Here is a 24,985-nt window from a genome sequence, read left to right as displayed (position 1 = left end):
GCAGGCTGCTCCAAGCCCCATCCAACCTGGCCTTGAACACATCCAGGGAGGGGACAACCATCATAATAAAAGACAAAGGTAACACGTACACACACCACAACCGGTCCCTTTTCAAGGCTGGACCATCAAATTTGTTACAGGAGGGAAAACAAAATAATGCCTGCAGTGCTCTTCACTCTGAAACGTGGGAGTAATTATCCTTAGATTACCAAGACAAACAAGAGGGAGAGACAAGGAAAAGATAAAGCAGAATTTCCACTATTTAGGTGCTGATAGAGAGATTAAATCCAACTGCACTTCAACTGGGAGCCTAAACAAACCAGAGGCCCGACCACATAAATCAAGCTAATTTTAAAAGGTTGCATACCAGGGAGAGTTTGACAAAGAAGGGGAAACAACCCCGCGTCCTGCATTGCTGAAGATCTTAACATCGTTTCCATAAATGATAAAGGTGTCAATTTAACACAGACCAGTAAGTCTGGGGCGACGGGACCCACCGTATCAGCACCTCCCAGGCCTTTAGTAGCTCATTAATACTAATTAGATCCGGGAGCGCTCAGCCCTGCCGGCAGCCGCATCCCGGGCACACATCCTGGGACTCGGAGCACACAAAAGCTTTGGACGCGGATCCCGAGAGCGGAGCATCCTGCACCTCGGGAGAGGGGAAGGCGTGGCGCGGGGAGAGCCCGGGGCTCCGGGAACGGGGCGGGGAGGGGGGAGGCGAGGACCCGCGGGGAATCGGGAGCTTCGGCAGCGGGGAGAGAAAGAAAGGGAGAAAGAAGTTGGGGCCGGGAAGTTTTCCGCCGCTCCCCGCCCCGGCGCCCCTCACCGTAGACGCGGACCCAGCCCTGCTGCTGGCAGACCGACTCCCGCAGGACGCGGTCCAGCGCGCCGCCCGCCTCCAGCTCCTCCGAGCCCGGCTCCGGCTCCGCGAAGGGCTCTGCCGCCCATGCCGCCGGCTCTGCCGCCGCTCCCGCGGCCGCCTCCATGCTGCCGTGGGGACGAGGAGGCGCCGCCGCCGCCTGCGCTGCGCCCCGGCCCCGCTTCGCCTCAGTGCGGCTCCATCCCTCCCTCCCCCGGCCCGCCCTTCCCCGCCCTCAGCGTCAGCGCGGGCGGAGCCGCCGCGCCCCGCCCCTGCCCGCCCCTGGCCTGAGGGAGAGGCGGGCGATGGCCGCCGGCTCTGCCCCTCTGCCCTCAGAGCCGCCGCCGGCCCTTTCCGCGGCCCCCGGGGCCGCCTCGCTGCGGGGCTTCGTGTGGCTGCCCCGGGGGGGACTCGGGATGGTTCCTCCCCTCAGCCGCGCCGGGAGAGCGGCGGGAAAGGGGAATCGCGGCCGGGGAGAGGCGTCCCGAAGGAATCCAAATGGGGATAATCCGGCTGCGGCCGCATGCCTCCCACAGCGGCCCGTTCTCCCAGTAACGCGAGGGTGATGGGTTTGGCCTCGAACAGCGGCTGCCGTGGGGTTCCCCAGGCTCAGACCTGCGCCTGACCGAGACTGATAAATCTTTCATGCACTCGCACAGTTTCTCTCAGGTACACCAGGAGATGTGCTGCAGGGAAAAGAGGAAAACTGGCTTGATTAAGTACATTTCATTGAGGGGATTTGCGGGCTGGTTTGTCCTGAACGTCTCCCCCAGTACACCATGTTTCAGTGTTCTATTTCCCTTTCGTATTTTGGTGAATTTCCCGGTGCTTAAGGTACGTATATGTTCTTTAAAAGTCTAGAATAGAACAGCTGTGAGTAAAGCATGCATCCTGCAGCGTCTTTTAAATCATGGCATTGTGACTTGAGTTTTCAGGGGATGTGGGCAGAGGTTCAGCTTACTTTGGGTTCCATCCCTTTAATCTCTTGGACTGAGTCTGCTCCTGTCCATGATCAATATGAAGTGTCTGGGTTCACCCAGGCACTCAGATCCAGTGATTATCTCCATTACCACAGGCTGTTTCCAAGGGCTCACCTCTGTACACAAATTACAGGCACTAACTATTTTTTCTTTATTGCAAGGACAGTTGATTTAGTGTGGATCTGTAGCAGTTATGGTGCCATAAAGCTGCTTTAAAGTAGATAACAGCTCCCACACCTTCTAGCCACATTTCTGTCATCTTGTTTTGTTTTGCAGCAGAGCAGAATAAGAGGATTTACACGGCAAGTTGTGGCTGAAGAACAGCAACTTCACTTAGAAAGAAAGGACCGTAACTCTCAGCGCTCTGCAGCTTGACAGGTCCCAATCCTTTGCTGAAACATGAAGGTTTGTCCTAGGAGTTCCCAAAAACTCCACTTGGGAGCTGAGGACTTGCAAAGTGGCAGTGAGTTTCCAAGTGAGTTGAGTTCCCTTACACCATATAGTTGTGTCTGCAATGGAAGCTGCATTAACTGTTTCAATGGAGGAAAAAAGTCCTGCCAACCTCATGATTAATTGATGAAACCTCATTTCTGTAAGTTTCTGTCTCATGCTTGACTGAGAGCTTGACCTGAATCTTGCCCTACAATTGGGTCATTCTCTGTGCAGTTGGGAGAGAGCAGCATGAGTTCTGCCACGGTGGGCATATGCACCCTGCTGCAATTTCCAGGCTGACCTGGAAAACGAAGAAACCTCCTTCTTCCAAGTGTTAGGTTGTTTTGTGATTGGCAGAACTGGTCTAGTCCAGCTTCCTACAGACTTGTACCTGATATCTGGCAGAGGCTGGGCACCCTCAGTGAAGAGGCTTCTAGGATCTCACTGCACCAGGATTAGCTCTTGGACCTTTATCCCTCTGTTTGTTTTGTTTAAAACAAACCAGTAAGTTTGACACTTCCTGAGGTTGTAGGAGGTGAGAGACAGGACCAGGGGTAAGAAAGATCCAGTGAGTTTAATGGTGTCAGCTTCAATTCTTTGGGAAAAAAAGATTTTAAAACTACCCTTTTAATCAGGAAGAGTTAAACCAGGATGAAATCTGGTGAGGATTTTACCCTCCACCACTGTGACAGGGGTGATTCTGCACAGAAGAAGCACAGCTGGGACACCCAGTAACATTTCCTTGCTTCTTCCCACTCTAAAACATGTTCTGCAGCATGGTTTCCAAAGTTCTGGGAGTTGAGGTTGTGCAGGATACTCCTTCCAGAGCAGACATCTGCATAAATTACCATAATAATACCGTAAAGCAGTAGGAAAAGCAGTTTTTCCCTCCTACATGCTCTCTACCCCGGCTCATTCCCAATGCTCCTGATAATATAAAATGTACATATTCTCCTAGCTTATCATTTAGTGGCCACAATTCAATAAACTCCTCAAGGTTTTCCCCTCCTGCTCTCTCCACAGCCCCCTTCTTGCTGCCAGCCTCTCAGAATCATCCCCATCCCTCACACGAGCCCGGGCTCTTTCCCTGCTGCAGGAAACTTGCACAAGCGGACACAGGAGGAAAGGGGGATGAAGCTGCTTTGAGAAGCACGAGAGGAGCTGGCGTGTTGTGAGGGAAGGATGTGGCTGCTAAGCTTCTGCCAAAAGTGGAGTTTAAAAAAAGCTGCCGCACAATCCTGGGACGACGTTTACGCAGGAGCGGCGCAGGACAGCAGCAACTGGTTCCCATCAAGCGGGGACTGGTTGTATCTGCAAGTATGATCAAGCCATCCTGACTGCAAGGTCTGGAAGGACTGGCTAGTGTGGTTTCTGAAATTAACATGGCAGCAGAAGACAAAATCCATTCTCCAGCCTTTATTCGTGGGGTTTGGGGCAACATAAACAGTAATAAAGAGCAGGGATGACTAAAATAGGAAGGCTGGTTTTGCGGGCATGACAGGAGCAAAAATAGACATATTTTATAAATAAAGATGTCCTGGAAATCAGAGACTCCCAAGTTTCACGCTCACCAGTTCAGCTGTTCTGGCTGGGGGTCTTCTCCACCAGTAGTGCTCAAGGGATTTGTGAAGGCATAAATGAGCTGTAATACAAGCACATGCATGAAATGCCCTTCGTGCAAACCAGCCCCATTAGTTGATCTACTTGTGGATGTCATTTTAACCCACAGGTTCTGGTTAATTTAGGGCTGGGGGTTTGCTCAGAATAGGTTAAATCCAAGTCTTTGAAGAGAGCTGCACGTGTATTTTCATTAAGCCTGAGACTGCTGTAGGTGTTGTGGAAGAAATCAAAGTGCACCAGTGTGACTTGAGAAAAGAAAGCTTTTGAGCTGACCTTCTTCCAGGAGAATGAATTCATGTCTTCAGAAGTGAGCAAGTCTCACTTCAGTGATCTTATCTCAGAAATAAAAAGGCAATAAGAAAATGAGAAGAGACGTGGAGGAGGGCGGTAAGGACAGTGGAAGTGATGGGATAGATACCATATGAGGAGGAAAGACTAGAAAAACAAGGAGACTCCAGTTTGGAAGAACAAAACCTTGGGGCAAGTAAAGACAGAGAAATCTGAAGAGGTCAAGAGAGGTCTGGTATGGACATGGAATTCTTTTTCCCTTTTCTTCACAACACAAGAACATGGAGAGAAATGTTCAGGAGCCAGGTCTGAAGCAGACAAAAGGAAGTACTTTTACACACAACACATAATTATATTGTGGAACTTATTGCCACAGGATGTCATGGAGGCCAAAAGTATAAATGAATGAGAAAAAAAACAAAAGGGATTACACAAATTCATGCAACCTCCGGCTTAGGAAGTCCCTCAACTTCTGATTACCAGGAGCTGGGAGGAAATGCCAGAGGAAGGATCACTTTATACTCTCCCTCTTCCAATATCCCTTCCTAAGCATCTGCAGCTGGCCAAAGCCAGGCCCTAGTTGTTGCCCAAAGTGGAGGTTTATTCTGAGCCAGTCTGACAATGTTTATATCCTCCTGGCAACTCCCTCATGGATGGAGCCTTAGGGAGCAGAGGCATCTCCTGGTGAGATACAGGACAGACCCCTAATTTTGTTACCTGCAGCCCAATGTGGTCACAGTCAAGTCCGTCGTGGCCACTCTTTGCTGATTTAGGCTGGTGTAATTGAGGCCAGATTGAGCCCTGGAACCTTCAGAGAGACTTTTCCGCTTTCCCTGCCCCTGGGATTAAGCACTGAAATCTCTGTGCTAAAACCCTCTTTGAACGGGGATGGCAGATAATGCGCAAACTGATTAAAAAAAACCCCCAGCACCGGGGAAAGTTAAATATTAAAGAGCCAAGGCCCAGTTTTAACTGCTGCTGCCGTCCCTCCTTCATCTCGTGCCAACTGCCTCCAGGATACATGTGCTGACACTGAATCTCTACCTCACAAAAGCGGCCGCAGCATGGGCTTTAAAACTCAGCCCATTAATACTGGGATGGGAAGCAGAAAAATAGAACAAAGACAGCGAGGGACTCCTCTGCTTCCCACCCTGACCATGCCCGATCCATCCCTGCAGCATCACAGGGCATGGTACCCCTACCCCAGTGAGGCATTTTGCCCCTTTGACTTTTCAACATTAGTTGGTCTAAAATATTTTGCTGCCTGCTTTGCCCTGCTGTAACTAAAACTATAATTTTCACTAGCAGAGAAGAGGGATTTGGGAGAAACATCTGGTCTCATTTCATCAGGATAACAGCTCCGTCTCTATTTATACACGCGCCGGGATCGTTGTGGCTATCAGCTGTTCTTCTCCCGACAGTTCCTTTCAAGCTGCCGTGTCCTGCTCTGTTGGGGCAGTCCCCAGGTCGAGGCCAACCCGCTGCCACATGAAACAGGAACCAGGCCCAAAAATGTGGGCTTGTGAGAGCTTGTCCCCTCCACACCTGGGGCTTGCTGTCTGCCAGGCTGGTGACGATGTGCCGTGATGGATGGTTGCTCCTGTCCTTGTATCCTGCTGGGGAAAACTGGGAAAACCCATCTGACTAGACAGTTTGCTGGAACTGGATGATCTTTAAAGTCCCTTCTGACCCAAACCATCCTATGACTGGAAAATCATTTTCTTGGTAAATCCAGAGACTTTGCTGGTCAGGGATCAGGCCTGCAATGAGTCAACCTTATTGGTCTGAGTATACCAACCTCAATGGTCTGAATTTTTCTCCAAAATCACAATGTGGATTTTGGGGGAAAGCTCAGACCATTGAGGAAAGACCAGCTGACTCTGACTTTTCTCTAAGGTGTTAGGAGATAAACTGTGACCCTACAGAGACACGGGAAGGTCAGGGAGTCTGCTTGGGAAGGCAGTACGTCCTACTTAATTCACCACAGTGGGAAAAATCCGCTCTGCTGCCTCCCCTCCAGTGCTCACAAGACATCACATCTCATCCAGCATGTTTAAAAAAACCCCTCAAGTCAAATGGCCAAGTACCTGGAAAATTACCACGTAGCACATTCAGCAGCCATCTGAAAGGAGCGCTCATAGCCTGGATGATGATGGGGTGTGGGTCAGCATTAATCATCTCAAGCAAGTCTATCCCACTGCCCTGCTTTTCCCTCAACCAGGCTGTGCCTCTGCTCCCATCCCGACCCTCCGAGAGCCCCTGACACGCAGCTATTTCAGCATCACTCCCCCTCCTCTTTTCAGCAGCTCTGGACTCTGCATTAATTGTTTTCTTACACTCAGCTGCTAAAGGAGGATCCGCTCAGAGACATTGGGGGTTTTGTAACCCAGAATGAGACCAGCGTTTTCTGATGCTCCTATTGATTGTACTAAGGTTGCAAACTCCCTAGAGAAGGGTTGAATTTCACCCTGCATTTATACCTTCTGATGTGATCCTGCCCCTTCAATGTACTCCTTCAGAACACTATTCTCAGCTGTGACCTGAGGTTGAGTAGATCAATATTTGTTTACTCAGCTTGGGTCTAATTTTCATATGCGCTGGGTAATCCAAGTCCACCCAAAAGCAGCAGAAAGGGCCACTCCTGCCTATTGCATGAATCAGACTGAAATGTGGGCCCTGCCTAAAACACCAGCCTTTGGAGCAACTTGAGGCAGGAAATATGACTCAATCTTGGGAGAACATTATCCAAATATAAACCCTGCTGATGCTGTGGACAGTTTGGGCCGAGGGGTCATCAAGTGAAACCTTGTGAGCTCTTCACTTCCATGACTCTTCTGACTGAGAAACATTTTTCTTCCTCATTTGAGTCACTCCTTTTGGGGCACATCAAGTATTTTTTGTAAAATGTGTCAGAAGTGCACCAAACCAGCCAAGTTCTATGTAATTGCTGAGAAACATTCTCTCAACCTGAGCAAAACTATTCAGAGGAGACTAAGGGAGCAGCCTGAGATAATAGGACCTTATCCTTCCAACTTGATGTTCTTAGGGTGATATGTGCCTTCATCCCAACCCCTTTATAAAAAGAAAATGTGAAGGCATATGCAGCACTAAATATGCTCATAGTATTTTTTTTCCCTCCTCATAGTATTTGGGGAGGAGGGAAATGAAGAAAGGCTGGTGCTGGAATAGAAAGGTCTGATTTTGGATCTTTTCTTTGGAAACAAGGAATGGCTGGATGTGGCCATGCCAGGGTACCTGAAGTTTCATTAAAAAGTCTCACAAGTCAGCACAGGACCCTTGTCAAAGAAGGTGGAGGTTCTTCTCTGTCTGCTGGAGCTGCTCAAATTCTCTTCCATGACAACATCCCCTCACCTTGCAGGTCAGGAATATCCAGACATAAAAAATCCTTCAGCCTGTCAAAAGCAGTCAGCTGGCTTTAAGGCCCAAATGACTTTTTTTTTTTTAAACATTTCTCCTTTTAATAGTAGCTGCCTGTCTGCTGCTGCCCTGACTTTAAAACAAAATAACCAGCCTCCAGCAACCTTCAGAACAGATCTGTAAAACTCTCCAACTGACTCTAACAAGCAAAGGCAAGACTGTGACAAACCTGCCAGCTTTCTCTTCATGGGCTGGATCATCTTCAGGGAGCCCAGGACTGGTGTTTAAAAATGTAGCCTTTGAACAGGTCCTTTATTTTGTGATTAAACTGGTCCCCAGGACACCGGGGAGGTGACGGCAACAGATGCTGTGATGAGTCAGTGCAGAAAAGGTCGTGGGATGGACGTGGGGTCAGTGAAAGGCTGCAGTTACTGGACTGTAGCTCAGCCAAAGAGCTTTGGGTTTTGTCTTTGAGCAAGAAATGAGGCTAGTAAGGAAGGAATGATTTATTTGTCTCTATTTTTCTTGTCAGGCTCCCAGTTAGATGACTTGGCTTGAAGTTTGAGCAAAGAGTAGTCACTAGATTTATCTACATCTCTAGAATCATGGGCTTCTTTCTCTGGGCTGCCTGTATTACAAATGTAACCAACTTCCCCCCCCTGTATTTTTGTTCTCCCTCGCCGGAACAGATGGGTTCCCTTCCTTCACTATTGTGAGCAGAGGCAGATGCAAATAAATAGGCACTTGTGCTCTGTTGTGTGGTTACCTAGAGAGGCTGTTGTTTGCAAACAAAGGCTGTACCAGGACACAAACAACCTCGTTTGGTGTAGCCTGGAGATGGCTCTTCATTACAAGTACAGCCCCGGGGTTCTCCACGCTGCACTTCCACATTTACCACAGGATCCTTCAGCAAGCAGAGTGATGGAGCACTGTGAGATGCTGACTCCTCAGAAGAAAGGAGGAGCAAATGCCTCCTCTCCCCTCCCAGTCCAGCAAGCTATTGTTCCTTGAGATGTTTGAATAAGTAAAGGAAAAACACTGCTCTGGAGCTTGTAACTGCTGACACCCACACAAATAGAACATCCAGCCTTCTCCCCTGTCCCGTGAGCAGACCCTGACAGTTGATACACATTCCCTTGCACCACAAACACGAACTTCCCCTGGTTTTACAGGGGATGGATAGTTTGGGGAATTTCCTCCTGGACCACAAGAAGACAGCTGCCAGCTCTCAAAGCCAAGTCTAGCCCTGCATCTGACTAAGAGGGCACCTGCAAAGATGCTGGATTGGAGATGCATCCCTGCCACTCACCTGTGAACCTCCTGGGAGCAGAGCTTATCCCACAGGCCATGGCTGGTCCCTCTCCAGGGACAGGCATCATGGTGACATGGATGAGTCCCTGTTAAAAACAGAGATCATGAAAGCTTTCTGCTGATGCTTGTGGTTGTTCAGGCCGTGTTTAAAACAAGATGTGGGAATCCAGAACTGGGCTGCACAAACGAAAACTGAGCCTCAGTGCAGGAATGGTGGAAAATGGCTGTGTGGTCACAGCAGCCCTTCAGCCCTAGGAGTGTAATCAAGATGTAGGATTGCAAGGAGATTTGGGACAGTGGTACAGAGGCAGGCTGAAAAGCACAGAAACATCTTAGGCACTTGAGAAGAAGCAATTGAACAGCTACACCTCTGCTGAACACAAGGATTTAAGCACATGACAGCAGCCACAATCAGAGAGTGATGTAGCTTTGTGGTTTTGAGCAGTGTTCTCGCCTGAGGAGAAGGTCTGGCCTCCCTTGGTTACCATGTGAGCCTCAGGTCTCACTCCTCAGGCCTTTGTTTTTCCTGCCAGGGTCTCTGCAAGGATTTTGATGCTCTCTCCCACTAGGTGAGAGAGTACTAACCTACCTGGGTACTTATTTGAAGAGACGAGCAGCAATCCCTCCAGGAGGTAGCTGATGCTCACACTGTGCCTATGTAGAGTTTGGGGCATCAGGTATTCTACCCAAGTCAGTTAAAAGTGTCCCAGGAAAAAAATACAGCCATGCTTTTCCAGGAATAAAGCAGGCAATTTGGAGCACAGGTGACAGCAGTGCTATCCATACAGGAGGGGAGAGTCCTGAAGGTGTTGGGCAGACTGGAGCAGCACTCAGCTGCTGCAGCACAGGGAGAAGACCAGCAGCATAGGATGCTACTCTTTTTACAGTCCCTATTCTTCCCTTAATTACAAGCTTAAGTGATGGCTAATAAAGATGATCCAAAACAAATAAATAGAGCTGCTGCGGTAATTAAGTGGCTTTTGCTGCATGCAGTGAGCCAGAACCCATCTGTGTCGTAGTTCAGCAGAAGCCAGGAGGGTTCTGCAAGGGATCCATTTCAATTGCATCTGAGCTGCTTCAAAGCTGGAGCTGACCATCCTGTTTCCTACACTGCTGTCCAAGAAACACCGGTCTGTCCCCCAGACAGTGACCCTGGGCAGGGGCACGGTCCTTCACAGACGTTCAAGTTGGTTACATCTGCCTTCGTGGCAGGCACATTCAGGTGAGATCTTCCTTGCTAATGGTAGGGAAGCTGGAAGCTGGTGGGAAGCAGCATTTGTTCCTCTGGGAATGGAAAAATACCACAGCAATGACACTTGGTGCTGTGCCCCTGGTTTTTAATCAGGGCTGTACAGCAGAGACAAGAAGCAATTACTGCTGGCCGTATGCTTATTTGATGGATGAAATGAGCTGACAGACTCCCTGTGGCAAAGTGCAGCAAAAGGCTTTTCAAGTTGTCCACTCCAGCTCACAGGTAAGGGCTGATCCTGGCAAGGGCAGATGTGAAGGACATCACAGAGTGAGCCCACGCTGTGGCTGGCCTGCAGATGTACAGCTTAAATTCCAGGAGCCTGAGCTCCCAGACCACAGCTAGTGCTCCCAAAAGCCTCCACTGCCCAGATGTGCAGTGCCCAGCCCTCTCTGCAGGGACAGTCTGAAATGTTTAGGGCTTCCTGTGCATGAGTGCAGATTTTTGCCTGAGAAATCTTGAGCATCCAGGAGCTGCATCGGGTATTTTTCCCTCTCACCATGTATTTTCCATGGGAGTGTAATCTCAGCACTTCTATGACCACAGCTGATATTCTAAAATCCACTTGACCCAGAGAAGAGCCAGTTCATGGTCCTTTTGCAGGATTCTAATCCAGGTTGTGCATGATGTGTAGTAACAACCTGGTCCATCTAAAAATGGTATCAGTGCTCAGCTTGAGCCTGCTCCCTTTTCCTTCACATCACCACAAGGCACCAGGGCTAGTGGTCATGACCCTGGTAAGAGAGGCACTCCCTCTCTAAACTACTAAAGGACCACCTGTTGGAGCTAATCCTAGAAGGAAAAAGGGGATACACAGAAAATCTCACACACGTTCAGTTGCAGTGCATCCCGTGCTGGGGCACACCCACTGGAGCGCTGATCAGGGCACAGATATTGTCTCTCAGTCCCATTGCTGTTACTTTGCTCTTTAGAGCTCTTGCAGGATTTTATGAGAGGAATTTGCCTCTCTTCCTGATCCCAGGTGCCAGACAGAAAGGTGCTCACATGCAAACACGCTGCTTGGATCACAGATAAGGACGCACAGGCGGTGTGATCACCACTGCCAGCCTCCAGAACAATCAGCCAGCCAAGTTTACCCCACACCTGGCATGGCATGGGCTGGACAGCCACGTTGGCACTGCCACACCCAACCCCAGGCCTGGTCTCTGTCAGGTAGCTGCTGTGTGGAGCAGTAGCTGCTGGGTGTGCTGTGGTCTTCCTCATTTGTTAGGCTGGAACAAATAGCCACACCGATTTCTCCACCCCCCAAATTTTTTGTCTCATCATCCCTCCCCCACGTGCGTTCCCATCCGCCTTCCGGACAGAGAGTTATTATAAGAAGTTTCAGCCCAAGAAGAACATTATTTTCTCTGAAAATAGTTTTCTCCGAAAATCATGCGCAAGCGGCAGCGCAGCTTTGGAGTGTGAAATCCCCGGAGGGGAAGGGACAAAGTTGTGGTTAAACTATGGGGTGGAGAGTCAGCAGATCGGGGTTCTCATCCCCTGGCTCTGCAAGCTCTGACTCAACCCATGACCCCTGAATGTTTGGTTTCCCCACTGGGAAAATTGGTGTGATGACACACTGTGATGGCAGCACGCAGCCCTTTTTTACTGCTGGGAACCACCACGGGCTTCTGCAAAGGCACATTCTCTCACAAAATAAAAAATAAAAAAAATTAAAAAATAAAAAAAAAAATTAAAAAATCAAGCCTTTGGAAGCCAAAATGCTCCTCTGCAAAGTTTTCATCTGGTGTGGTTCACTGAAGCTGCAAAGATCTACTTAGATACTCCAAATACTTACCCAGCATTTTTCTATTTACCCAATATTGAAAGCACCAGCCAGTGCTCAATGCCCGGTGCCCTGGGATGCTGTGCTGGGAGCAGGACTGTGAGGAGCTGCAGTGACCCTCTTGCCTCTCAAGTCCCCCTAAGCTGGGACAGGGCATCCTTTCTTTTTTCCCCATCTTCTTTTCCCCATCCCTCGTCTCTCCCCTTCAGCACCCTCTGCAGCTCAGCCCCAAACCAGTGCTTCCTTTGCTTTCCCCCCAAGCCCAGTACTGAAGATCTTTGCTCCCATCCCACCATGCTGGAGCACTCCAAAGATTCTCCTCAGCTTTAATTGTAAAAGCTTTATGAGAAACTGCCCTGGCAAGAGGATGGTGGAGCCTTCCCTCCTGCAGGCTCTGGTGTTCATCCTGGGACAAGCCTCCTGAAGAGGAGATTTTCAAACTGGCAAAGCTTCTGGTCATGTGGGGTGCCCCATTCCCTCCTCTGCAGCCCCACAAAGTACAGTGATCACTGCAAAGGCTTGTGGCACTTATTGGTTCTCTGAGAATAATGTAATACCCTTACACTGGGGAAGTGAATCGAGTCATATTTCTCAAGGGAGCTTGTACCTGCCCTGCTTGTCTCCAGAATCTGCTGTTCCTCTGCTCCCCTCTTTCAGCTCCAATCATCTCCCTCTCCAGAACCCCTTTCACTTTGGATCTCTCCTTGTCCCCTCTACAAACACAGAGTAGTGGCCACCAGCTTCACACACCAGGGAAAGCCCAGCTCTGGGAACTGGATTGTGCCTCCAGCTCCCCTCTTCAAACCCTCTGCCCTGTCCATTTGCCCTGAACCCTCCTTACCATGAGAACCTGCTTAATTTTTATAGTATTTGGGCAACCTCTTACAACAGCATAAGCCCTGTTTTCAAATCAGCCCTTTTAAATGCTGCATTAGTAAGAAAAATTTTACCTCTCTTCACTGATACATCTCCAGGCTCTTTACCAAGAAGAAGGAGTCTTTGACTACCTTTAACAAGTGTGGACACTGAGTTTACACAGGTGACTTGGCCAAGATCTTCTGGAGCTGGAAGATGTTGTAAGTCCCATCTCAGTGAACCTTCCTAAGAACAGGACATAAACAGAAGTTACGTGCATGTTGCAAAAGGTGTACAAGACAGAAGAGAAGAGGAAAGTTAAATCCAGGATGCAAGGCAGTGTGATGTTCAGATCTCCCTCCTCTCCCACCTGTCACTTCCAGTGTCTGCCAACCCACCTCAGCCTAGACCCCCACCACAGTGGAACATTCAGGGTCCATTTGCCATGTCCTTGAAAAAGCAGAGCTCTAAAAAACTGCATTTCTAATTTTTCCTAAATATTTTCACTGGGGAAAGGGGATGTCAAGCTTAAAACCCACAAGGCCTCGTGTACCTGCACCCAGGAGCTAAAATCCACAGAATTCTCCTGCAATGACCGAAGACTAAAAGAAAATAACATCCAAAACGTCTCTTGCACTGCTGCTGCTCAGTGCTTGCTGCCCTTTTCCCACCACCTCCCATGGGACAGCATCCCCTGTGTCAGGAAGGGCATGCAGAAAATCTGCCTGGCCTCATGTACCTGCACTAAGGATCTAAAATCCATGGAAGTGTCCTGTAATGTTCCACCCAGCCTTTCAATTCATGAGTAATGCTTACACCATCCTTCCCGCACCAAGCTCTTCATGCTGAACAGTCTCCTTTGGTTTTCCAGCCCTGGAGCGGTTTCTCTTCTGCCTTGCTCACAATCCTGAAGTCCAAAGGGGTGAAAAGGTCTCCTCTCCTCTGCAAAACCTCACCGGTATTCCCGAAGAAAGGAAATCCCTATGCAGTGAAGCAGAGCTGTTGCTGGGCTGTTGCTGCCATCTTCTGCCCACCTGGAACTTTGCTGCTCACGACTTCCCCAGCCTTTGGCCCATGTCGAGGGAGAGGAGGGAAGGGAAAATCAGGGATACAAGAGTTTAGGCTCGTGTCCCCTCATCGGTCAGTGTGGGTGGAGATCCAGGTGTGTGTGCCACGGAGGTTGCCCCCTTCAAGCCGTGGCATCGTGGCTGTGGATGAGGGATGCTGAGCTCTGCCTGAGGAGCCACATCCAGCAGCTGAAGGGGGTAAATACACTCAGTTAATGCAATTGCTAAGTGGACTGTTACTAGACACAGCATGAGCTGTTCACGTTTCCTCCTGAAAACACAGGGAAATCAAATGTTTAATTCAGAGAGAACAGCAGGACTGCGTGATTTCTCTCCTGACACCCATCCAGTGAGGGTTTTTTGGCAGGGAAGCAGGGTAAGTGGTGTGACTGGCACTAAAGCTGTGGCGGCAGAGCGTGTCGTTGATCAGAAGGTGAGGATACAGAGCCGCTGTTTTCCAAAACAGAAAAGAGTTCTTTCTATTTGTTCAGAGCTTTAGTTCTGCCTGAACCGCTGTCTTGTAACCCTCAGATTACTTTTTTCCCCTTACCCTGTCATTTTTGGCAGAGTGTGATGCTTGGGGGAAGTTTTTTCCTAGCAGTGGGCTGTTAAAAGATGTAAAAAAACTACTGAAACAAACTTTTTCAAACACCAAGCCCCACCATGGGGGTTCAGCTCAGCAGATCTTTGGCTCCATCCCTCTTTGGGATTACCTGTGTCACAGGTCACAGGTTAAGGAGGTGCTGTAGCAGATCCCTGGAGGTGTGGTATGAGGACATGGTGCAATTGCCATCCACCTGTGACACAATCTCGCTGGTTCTTGGCCATGGGACATGGACTTTACCAGTGTAAACAGCAGCAGGGGGCAGCACATGAAGCATGACCCTACACCTGGGTATTTCAGCTGTCAATTATTCATCAAAAAAACTGGCATCTTGTCCCTCTGACACCTATCTGTATAAACTGAGGTGATTATTTCAGGTTTGCACCTGGATTTTCCCTCCCTCTAAGCAGGGGAAAGCATGCAGGACCCACAGAGGTGAGGATTGCACAGGGTCCAGGTGGGATGCAGCCAGTGAGAGCTTCAGTCAGAAGCCCTGACCTGTTGAATTTCAGCAGTCTGAAGGTGTCAGGGGCTGCAGGAAAGGCAACTCTTGCAAACTAAACCCACACAGATACAGTGCAAATTTCAGAACTGTTCAACACAAACTTTCTACCCAGAATGTGGCATTCCTGGTGAAGCAGTTTGGTGCTGAAACACCACGGGCCATGTGTGGTGGTGAGTTAATTCCCCATTCCCCTCAGCAGGGAGCATCCTGAGCTGGCCCTGTCACAAAGCTGTCTCACCAAAGAGGAGCTCAGTGTCCCTTGATGGGCTCCAGGGCAGCAGCTCTGGCTGTGAGCAGCACTGTCTGTGCCATTCAGCCTTCACCAGGGAGCTGTGGTGGGGGAGTCCAACTCCTGCAATTTTCAGCAGCAGCCGCCAGCTGAAATGCCAAGTTCTCCACTCCTCTGAAAGATGGGAACATCCCTAGACAAAGCCATTGACATGAAGCAATGTCCTGAGGTTCATACAGCGAGACAGCAGCAGAGGAGGGGACTGGCTGCAGGATTCATTTCTGTACCTTGATCCATGCCACCCTCCTCCTCCTGCTCCACAGCAGAGGCAATTACATGGCTGTCTGAATGGTACAGGAGTGGCATTTTCAATACAGCCTGGAGTTAATGTACTCCTGCTTGTAAATCAGCATCAAACACAGGTCCTTGCTTAGCAGAACGTTTCACTTCACTACATCAAAGCTTTGTGCTGGGGCAGAGGGGAGGGGATGGGGGCTCCTTTCTGTACAGGCAGTGCCCAGCACATCCCTGATGGCAGGAGGGTTCCCTTGGCCTGGAAACACTGCACATTTCAGAAATCAAGGATGTGTTTTTTCCATTGTGCCAAATAGACATTTAAATATATACAGAGAAAGAGTTGGTCACACCCCAGCTTCCCACTTCCTTGAAAAAACCTCGGGTGTCCAGCCCGAGGTTCTCTGTGCTCCTCTGAGCAGAGCAGCTTTTGCACAGGGTGCAGGGTGTTCCTTCAGTCTCAGGTGATAGTGGCAGTGGGAATGACCCCAGATGTGAGCTGGCTCTGAAGGGCAGCACAAGGCACAGCATGAACTGAGAGGAGGTGAAATGCTCAGAAGCAGCAGGGCAGCTGACACAGCCATCAGTGGGGATGGAATCACAGAAAGGGTTGGGTTGGGAGGCACCTTAAACCCCCTTTCTTTCCACTCTCCACTTTCCACTCTCTCAGGTTGCTCCAAGCCCTGTCCAACCTGGCCTTGAACACTCCCAGAGTTGGGGAATCTGCAGCTTCCCTGGGCAGCCTGTTCCAGGGTCTCACCACCCTCACAGTAAAGGATGTTTTCCCATTATCCCATCTAAGCATCTTCAAGGAGGCTCTGGAAAGTTGCACTGAAGGAAAAGCCCTCCTCAGCATGGAGGTTGTGTCCCAAGACTACGTGCAAGACCTCCAATAGATCTTCTTACTCTCCTTGCAGGTTCATGTGGGAGGGCAGGACTGTGAGAGTGGGTTTTGCAAGAAGAGAAATCCTTCTCTTGTCCCCTAATCAACTGCTTCTGAAGAACATTTTGTGCTATGGGAGCATTCCAAGACCCCTTTTTTTCCAGTTTTTTTCTTTATCTTCTCCATTCCCCAGTAATACCCATCTCCATGTTGTTATTCTAGCAAATATACTTTTTTTTTAAGAAACAGAGTTTTGTGAGCAGTTAGGCCCCTGGCACAGGAAGTCCAGAGTCCTGATTCTCTAAGACACAAAAATATTAAATCAAGAAATACCATTTTCCCCTCATCTTTTTAAACCTTCTTTCACTGGGTTGGAGGCAGGGAGTATTTAACTCCTGGTTGGGTACTGCAAGGCCAGAACTGTGATGTGCTTACTGGCAATGTCATAAAAATCCACTCATTCCCAAACCAAAGGGTTTGTGCTAAAGAATAATGTGTTGGGATAATGCTTTAGAAGTGGATTAGTGAATCCTGATGCTCCTTCATTTGCACTTCCCCCCTGGAGCACGTTTGAAGGTGCTCAAATAATTTTGTTAACTTATTCTATGGTGTTTTAATCCTTAGGCAGTGGCTCAGCTCCACAGAAATATTTACATAGCCCCCATCCAGCACACTCAAGGATGCAGAGCAGAGGAATAGCCAGGAGCTGGTCTGGTCCTGCATTATTTCAAGCCCAGCAGTGGATCCCAGGAGTGCAAAGATTCACATGCAGACTTCTCCACTGCCTCACTCTGCCCCTTCCTTCCCTGCAAAGCCTCCTGGCCATCAGCATAAATACCTCTGACTGAATTTGCAGTTAAATGAAGCCTTCAACCACCTGCTCCATCACAAGGCCACAGGAAAGGTCATCATCTCCAGGTGTAACCTGGCTTCTCACACTGCTTATCCAACCCCATCAGAAGGCTGGGGGCCACCTTTCCCCCCTGACAACAACCTAATTCTATGTCTGGGCTGCAGTCAGTGGTTATGGGAGCAGAGCATCATAGCTCACTTCCAGCTGCTTCTTAGAGTTTCAGCAGTACAAAGAGCAACTGAGGCTAATCAGGGTCCCACTGGTGCCCATTTGGGAGCCACTGCCACAGGAGGGGTGAAGCACAGGGTGCCCAGAGGAGCTGTGGCTGCCCCAGCCCTGGAAGTGTCCAAGGCCAGGCTGGACACCCTGGGATAGAGGAAGGTGTGGAGGATAGAACAAGGTGAGCCTTAAGGCTCAGATTCAGTTCTGTACCAGAGCAGCGCCCCACCAGCAGCTGCACAGGAAGGTCTGAGCTGACATCAGGACCAAAATCAGAAAGATGACAGCGTACTCGTGTTTTGAACAGGGAATTAAGCCCATCCAGCCAGCAGCAGTGACCAGCAAGGAAGGGACACTGCTCCCCTGCCCTCCCTCCACATGGGCTGCCACATTCCCAGGCATTTTTCCTTGGGAAGAATGAATGTGCTCGTGACCCTGCATCAGGCAGCCTGGTCCCAGGAGGGGCCATTACAGACTCTGGTACCTTTGGAAGAGCCACAGCAAACAAAGCAACCCCGAGACGCCGCTAACGAGCTGGCTGTGCCTCTTTGAAGCTTAACGAGAGAAACTCCAGCTACAAGGGGCTGTGGAGTCACAACAGCCAAACCATTTCATCTGTCAATGCTTCAACTCATCTGTGCTGTGCCCTGCTGTTCCAGCATCACAGCAGCTCTGGCTCCACCAGCCCTTCAGCACTGCCTGTGCTGCAGCACCCCTCCCGGCTTCTTTTGCAGCTCTGGTCCTGCTTGGCACTGCCTTTTGGACCCTGGAGGAAGTTCTTTAACTCCCATCCATCCTTTAAAAGCTTTGCAAATTCATCACATCATGCACAGCTACTCATTGTGGAAGAAAAGAAGTGGGTGTTTAGCTTATTTCACTGGTAATAGCAGAAAATGGCCTATTGCAGCAAAGAATTTGTCCAAATGCTGTGAGCCATAGCCTTCCTGCAGATAAAATCCAGCTCATTTTAGTGCCCTGGAAGCACTCTACAGGTATCCACTATTGAAGCATCATTGTACTTTAGATAAATGTGCTGCTTAAAGATAGCTGTCAGCACAAGCTGCTGAATAATGCCTTCATTTTACACACTCAGATTGTTCCTCAAGTTATTGGCAGCACCTAAAGTTGGTAGTCTGACAGTAGAAAAATAGTCAGCATGATGGTGGAAGAGCAGGACCCCGACCCTGTGGCACCCACTGAGCTTCCAGCAATGTTTAAGGGCTTTAATACGTTACACCCAAATTACTGCATTTATTAGCTGTCAGTCATCACCCTTCCAAAAATTTGCTCTGCTGGAGTCGTGTCTTTGCTGTGCTCAGGTCACACCACTGGAGGTTTCACATTTTAGTTACACACTGTACATACAGAAATCCTAAATAAGTAGATTTTAAGCCTACATAATAGCATATATTCTTATATAGTATTACAGTTACAAGTATTTATCACCGAGGGAATGCTGCTTCCCTCTGCCTTGTTTTCTTTTGTTCTTCCTTTACTCACACCAAAGAATCTTTGAGCCTTGAGAGACTACTACATGTTGTAGCCTTACCTCTTCAAGGACAGAGAAGCCTTTCTAAGGCTCCTGTTCCTCTTTCACACATATTTATTTAAATTAAAGTTATAAGCACCTTTATTGGCTCATAACTCTCGATTATTTTTCAGGTTTTCGCCCCCACTTCTTAATCTGATATATATCTTCAATAATAATTTCAGTTCAGCTCTTTCTTCACCAGCCAGCCCTACAGCACAGCAGCTTTAGCTGCTCTGCCTCTCCTAAGTGCCTCTGGTGCATCCCCACCTCTGGGCTGGGGCTCTAAATAAGCTCAGCCTGGGGGCTTTTCTGCTTTCTAAGCCTTGGGTAGAAACACTGATCTCTAGCTCAGCTCAGCACAGGCCCCCTGGCCCTAGACCCTGCTGCTCTGGGCCTGGCCAAGCATCTTTGTTTCCCTGGACCTGATTCCAGCCTGGGGACTGACTGACCACTTGGACTTCACACCTGTTTCATCCCTACAGAGTTGCCTGAAGCCTGGATTCTCAAGGGGGTGCTCAGCGCTCTCTCCTCCAGCTCCAAGAGGAGGTAAAACCTTGGCTACTTATTTTATATTCTAATATCGGCAATTTATCACAATTTGTTGCTCTTGCTGAGTATTTTCCTCTGTCCAGGTGGTTCCTGGGTGGCATCTTTGCTGGAGCAGCACTGTTTGTCCCACTGTGGTAGAGCTGGGTGGCTCTTGGGGGGGCTCTGTGGGATCTTCTAGGAAGAGTTAAGTGAGGGTGGGGGGAAAATTGTGACTACCCACAGAGTGTTGCCTTTTTCAGCAGCTGTGAAGGATTTCTTTAGTTCCTCAAAATGTCTGGAGTTTTAGTACTTACAATCAGCAAAAATTGGAGTGGAATATCAACGGAGCACAGCTTTCAGAAACTCATTTTCTTTTTCCTTTCAAACTGACATTAGGATTTTAAGAAAAACTTTGAATAATGGATATACTTTTGAATAATGGATGTTTCACAGCCAAAGTCCCTTGACTTTTCTTTCTGTGCCTGAATGAGGAGCCTTTTAATTGCACAACACGTGGCGAGGAGGTACAAAACGCTTTGTGTCTTGTGCTGCTGATTAACTGATGCATATACTCCCATTAAACATTCAGAGAGGGCTAAGTGTATCCCAGCCCGAAGCTGTGTGCTATGCACGTTGGGTTTTTATCAGCCAAGACTCTGGCATGAGATGTTTTGTGATTTTCCTTGTCTATGTCATGGCTGCTCATAATTTTCCTCTTTTGTGTGTGTGTATGTTTTGGATCATTTCTGGTTCTGGGGAGGCATTCTTCCACCTGGAGAGCTTGTAGCTTGTGCTCTAGGCTCATGCAATGGGCTGTCAGGTGAAGTGAAGGAGACTCCTGAGCTGACAATGTGGAATAAACTGTTTTCCAAAATAGCAGTGTTTTTTTGTTTTTCTTTTGTTTGGGGTTTTTTTGGTTTTTTTTGGTTTTTTGGGTTTTTTTGCAAGGATTTTCCTGAGAAATGGTGAAAGAGGTGCCTGGTGCCTTTGCCAGGCTGGATGCTCTGTCATGGTGGGATGGAGGAGCTGCAGTGCATGGAGCAATTTGAACACCCTAGAAATTATTAGTGTGGGATGCAGGCAGGGGAATTAGCAGGAACAGCAGTGATCTGGGTCTTCGTTGCTCTCATTCCATCATGTTGCTGTCTGTCCCTGGAGCTGGCTCTTCTCCAAGTTAATTCAGCTTTCATGAAAGTTTAACTCTGCTGCAGAAGGGAAAAGGCAAGTCACTGTGCCCCTGAAAAATGTAAAGGGTGCTTTGGGGTCAAGTATTTTTTTTGTCCTCAAGTATTTTTTTTGTCCTCAGTTTCCCCAGTTCTTGGTGCAGCGCCCAGTGCTTTGAACGAGCCCAGATGGGCTCAGCAGAGTAAAACCCTGCTGTGTTAGTACTTCTCTAACTGCTGCTTGCACAAAAAAAACCCCAACAACCCCCAAAACTTAAAACAAGAAGCTATGACCCCATCAGCTCCCCAGCTTTCTTTCCAAGCCCAAATTCAAGCTGAGGATCAAGCCTCAATGAATAGATGCTGCTGGAACCTGGCTCTGTCCTGCTCCCAGCCCTCTGTGTTCTGGCTGTGAGGGACTGCAGCTCAGTTTATAGAGTGAAATCCTCTGAGTTTGGACTATTTTAACTATTTTAACCCACAGGAAACCTACAGAGGCAGTCTGGGGTGGCACAGAGGGTCCTGTGGGCTCCCTGCTATCAGGATTCTCTCTTTCACAGAGGGGTTTTTGTGATCCTTGCCTCTGCAAGCCATGGGAGGCTGCCAGCTGGGTTTCTGGCTTTAAACAGAGCTTGTTCTCCCTCAATTTTGCAGCTTCTCGCCTTAGAGTGCAGCTGCAATTTAGTTTTACTTCACAAAATCTGACATGACTAGAGACCATGATTTACTGGCCTTGGAGGATACGGTGTATGTAACTGTGGAGGACTTAAGTGGCTTTTCATGGCAGAGGAATCATAAATTGAGATAAAAAAAAAAAATAAAAAAAGAGGGAAACGGTTGCTGTCCAACTTTCCAAGGCAGCAGGAGGAGCAGGACACAGGCAAGCAATCTGTAAGTGTCACGGGTCTTTATTGCCCCTGATTGCCTGCAATAAAGCTCCTCGCTGGCTCCAACAGGGAGGCTCAGGTGTCTGAAGAGACACAAGATGGCAATGTTTTCTAAAGGACACCCCTGCAGCTTCTCCGGGCTAAAGATTTCCAGCTGATCAGCTTTCCTTGCTCTGGCACTCGATGGAGACCTTGGGGAAGGGTCTGTGTCTGGTCACAACCTCCATGGCCACCAGGAAGGAGCCTGGGGGCGAGGGGGATGAAGTGGAAGTCTCAGCTTGAGGAGAGCTGGTGTTGCCCTGGATTTGTGTTCCAGTGCAGAGCTGGGCATCCCTGCCCTGCTGCCTCATGGCACACACACTGGGAGGTGGTGTGGCCACTGGGGCTTCTTCTTTTGACATCTGCATCCCCCTCTGTGCCCTCCACACCTTCCAACAGACCCAGACCCAGACCCAGACCCAGAGGGACATTTTAGAGCAAGGAGATTTTAGACAAGGAACAGCATCTTTCTCTTGGCTTTTTTGTTTTGTTTTTTTTTGTGGTTTTGTTTCTTTTTGTTTTGGTGGGTCGGTTGGTTTAGCTTTTTTTTACTTAATGCTACAAGAATAGCTTCAGGATTTGTCCCACTTCAAAATTAATTTTCCGTGGTTGAGCAGGGGGTGGTGTGGGGCAGGTGGAAGAATTACCTCTGCTTTGGTTGGTTTTTTTTTTGCATTTACCTAACAAATATTTCCAGGTCCCTTGGTTTTATATAGTAATTTTCAGCTTAAAGGTTGTAAGGCATTGCAATGTGGCTGGGGAAGGGGTGGTGTGACAGTCTCCAGGCTGCTTGTGCTCGTTTTATCCGCAAATGGCTGCATTTGCAATGTGTAATGATCTCTGTAAGGCAGTTAGAAGCGAGATAAACATCAATTTTATGGCTGGGAAAACATAAGGGGTGTTGCACAGGAGAATGAGAAGACCTGAATACTGAAAACTCTCCGGCCTCCTCGCTGCTGTTGTGTTTAGCTCTTGTCTCTCCCTGGGTCCCTGTGCATCCCAATCCCTTCCCGTGGTGGGGCCAGGCTGGTGAGATGCTGCAGGGCTGGCTGTGAAGGGATGCAGGAGCTGCACAGCCTCTCCTTTAGGGGTGAGGGATGCAGGTGGCCAGGGCTTAGCATTCACAGCCAAGAGTTAAGGAGGGTTAGCTGAAGTGGGAATGAAGTAAGGGCAAGATTAGGAAGTTTTTTGGGATTTGTTTCATAACAGGAGCTCATGCAGAAGGTTGAGGTCACGGTTCTGTGGCATCCAGAGCGGGGATGTGTTTTGAGTTTCACAAATAACAGCTTTTTGCAGCTCTGTTTCTTCACCAGACACAATGCAGGGTATAAAATGCTTTTTCTAATATGCTGAACGACTCTGGAATGCAATTAATATTCTTGCCTAAGTCTCCAAAAATTAATAGGCGTGTCTGGAAGCTGCTGAACGTGGCTGTGTGTGTGCAGGGGGGTGGTGGGGAGGGACAGCTTAGTCCACCCAAGCTGGAAACAACCTCACACGGGGAAGGAAAGGTGCAAACCCATCTGTGGGACCTTGTGCTCATGGGGTGGCTGCAGCAGGACGTGGAGTGAGGCCACGATGGCCAGGTCACACCCACAGGATGATGATGATGATGATGATGCTTGTAGGTGGGAGCAGACCCCATCTCAGCTGCTTTAGGAGACACCACCTTCCTCCCACCAGGATTCCCATGGCCTGGGAAGCTCCAAGTGCCACCCCCAGCTGGAGCAGGGGCTCTCACAGCTCCATCCCTTCGAGCCTGGGAGGGGTGATCCAGCTAATTATTAATTATCTACCATTGAGACTGGTGGGGGATGAGGGCTCTCCCCATGTGGGGCAGGTGCTCAGCCTGTCTGGGAACCCGAGGCCTGGGTGGTTTTTGTTTTCTTGCTCTGTGTGATATGAAATAGGCTGTCAAATGTCCCAAAAGCTGGCAGCACGTTCAGGGCTGGTGTTTTTGCTGTGTAGAATATTTAAGATGAGTTTTCACATTTTATGTAGCTCTGGTGCTACTGGCATTTCTGCCCTGCATGATGCTCAAGACATCTCTGCATAAAAAAAGCATTTATTTACATATATATTTTTCACATTTATAGGGGGCTGGAGCTCAGAGATTAACAAAGCTTCCTATCCATTCTGCTTAAAAAAAGAAACAAACCTCATCTCAGAACCAAGCAGAAACAACATAAATCACCTCCAAATAGCTTCAGGTACTGAAGCCACCTGAATTTCTACTCTTGGGTTACAAAGGTTTCAGATGAGGTTGGGTTTGCTATCAGGGACTGACCTGAGAGCCTGGAGCTGTCTGTGATCAGGGCCCCAAGGAGCTGCACAAATACACCAAGGACATGAAGAAAAATGTTTTCCACCTAATCTTGTTACTGTAACAACACCAGTGAAATCTTTTAAAGCAGAAAAATGTGATGTTTTAACGTGATAGCGGTGTCCCTTCAGCTCTGTGACAAATGCTATCTGTAGCACGTGCTGCCTGCATTGCAATAGTCCTGTGAGCTTGATGGCAGTCCTGGGGCACAGGGCTTCCATTTCCAAGAAAACCACAACTCCTTTGAAATAGTAATTTCTTGGCTAGATGTGATGACGTTGAAAGGTTATCCTTTTCTTCCCTTCTTTCTCACCCATCTGAGCCTTTTTTCTCTGTTTTTCCTTCTGTCACTTTTCATGCCCCAGCTCCTTTCTTTGGCTCTTTCTTTTTTCAATGCACTTTCCTGCTTTTGCCTTTCAGTTGGTGTTCCCCATCCATTTGAAACCACTTCTGCTCAAAGCTTTATGTTGCTGGTAGAGTTTCTCACCTCTTCTTCCCTAGCAAGGACAGGAACAGAGTTTCCCCACAACTCAAACACAAGCATCAGAAGTTGCAGCTGCTTTTATTCAAGACAAGCTCCCAAATCTTCCTTGCAATCCAAACTTCCCAAGTTATGGTGGCAACAGCAGCCTGAGGATCACAGAGGTGGAGCAGTTTGGGTTGGAAAGGACATTTAAAACTCCCCTTGCAGTGAGCAGGGACATCTTCAACCAGATCAGGTTGCCCACAGCCCCATCCAGCCTGACATTTAACACTTCCAGGGATGGGGAATCCACAGCTTCTGTGGGCAGGCTGTGCCAGGGCCTCCCCACCCTCTCTTAAAAAATTCCTTCCTTATATCTAACTTAAATTTACTCCCCTTTTCAGCATCTTTATGTGATGCTGATTGAACCCTGCAGGCTCCCAGTATAGATTGGTGTTGTTGCTACTAAACAGGCTGGAAACATCCAGCAGTCACCTCTTGGCTAGAAACCTAAAATTATTAGCCAGAAACCAAGTGGAATTATGTTATTTATATTTATGAAATATCCAATCAATTTGTGTATCTTTCAAGTGTAACTCTCATGGTTTCTAGGGATCCCTTCTTGCTTCCCCC

General features: G+C 48.6%; 1 protein-coding gene and 1 long non-coding RNA gene across 5 annotated transcripts in view; one reads left to right on the top strand and one right to left on the bottom strand.

Annotated features, from left to right (window-relative positions):
• Positions 1-1,061, bottom strand: part of RASAL2 (RAS protein activator like 2) — a 160,728-nt gene extending 159,667 nt beyond the window's left edge. For all 3 annotated transcript variants that reach the window (XM_058842375.1, XM_058842376.1, XM_058842377.1), the window contains exon 1: positions 830-1,061. In XM_058842375.1, the coding sequence (XP_058698358.1) occupies positions 830-989 (160 nt within the window). In that variant the 5' untranslated portion in view covers positions 990-1,061. The remainder of the gene's footprint in view (positions 1-829) is intronic.
• Positions 1,062-1,170: 109 nt separating this feature from the next.
• On the top strand, positions 1,171-6,494 carry LOC131580974 (uncharacterized). Of its 2 annotated transcripts, none has more exons than XR_009277994.1 (3): positions 1,171-1,531; positions 2,119-2,317; positions 3,298-6,494. It is a non-coding gene; the product is annotated as an uncharacterized LOC131580974 (long non-coding RNA). The 2 variants fall into 2 exon arrangements; XR_009277993.1 differs by having other exon boundaries at positions 2,119-2,434.
• Positions 6,495-24,985: the final 18,491 nt, after the last annotated feature.

Source organism: Poecile atricapillus, chromosome 7 (genome assembly GCF_030490865.1).
Source record: "Poecile atricapillus isolate bPoeAtr1 chromosome 7, bPoeAtr1.hap1, whole genome shotgun sequence".
Classification (NCBI taxonomy): domain Eukaryota; kingdom Metazoa; phylum Chordata; class Aves; order Passeriformes; family Paridae; genus Poecile; species Poecile atricapillus.
The sequence above is the reverse complement of the archived record's forward strand: the minus strand, read 5'-3'. Positions and strand labels throughout refer to the sequence as shown.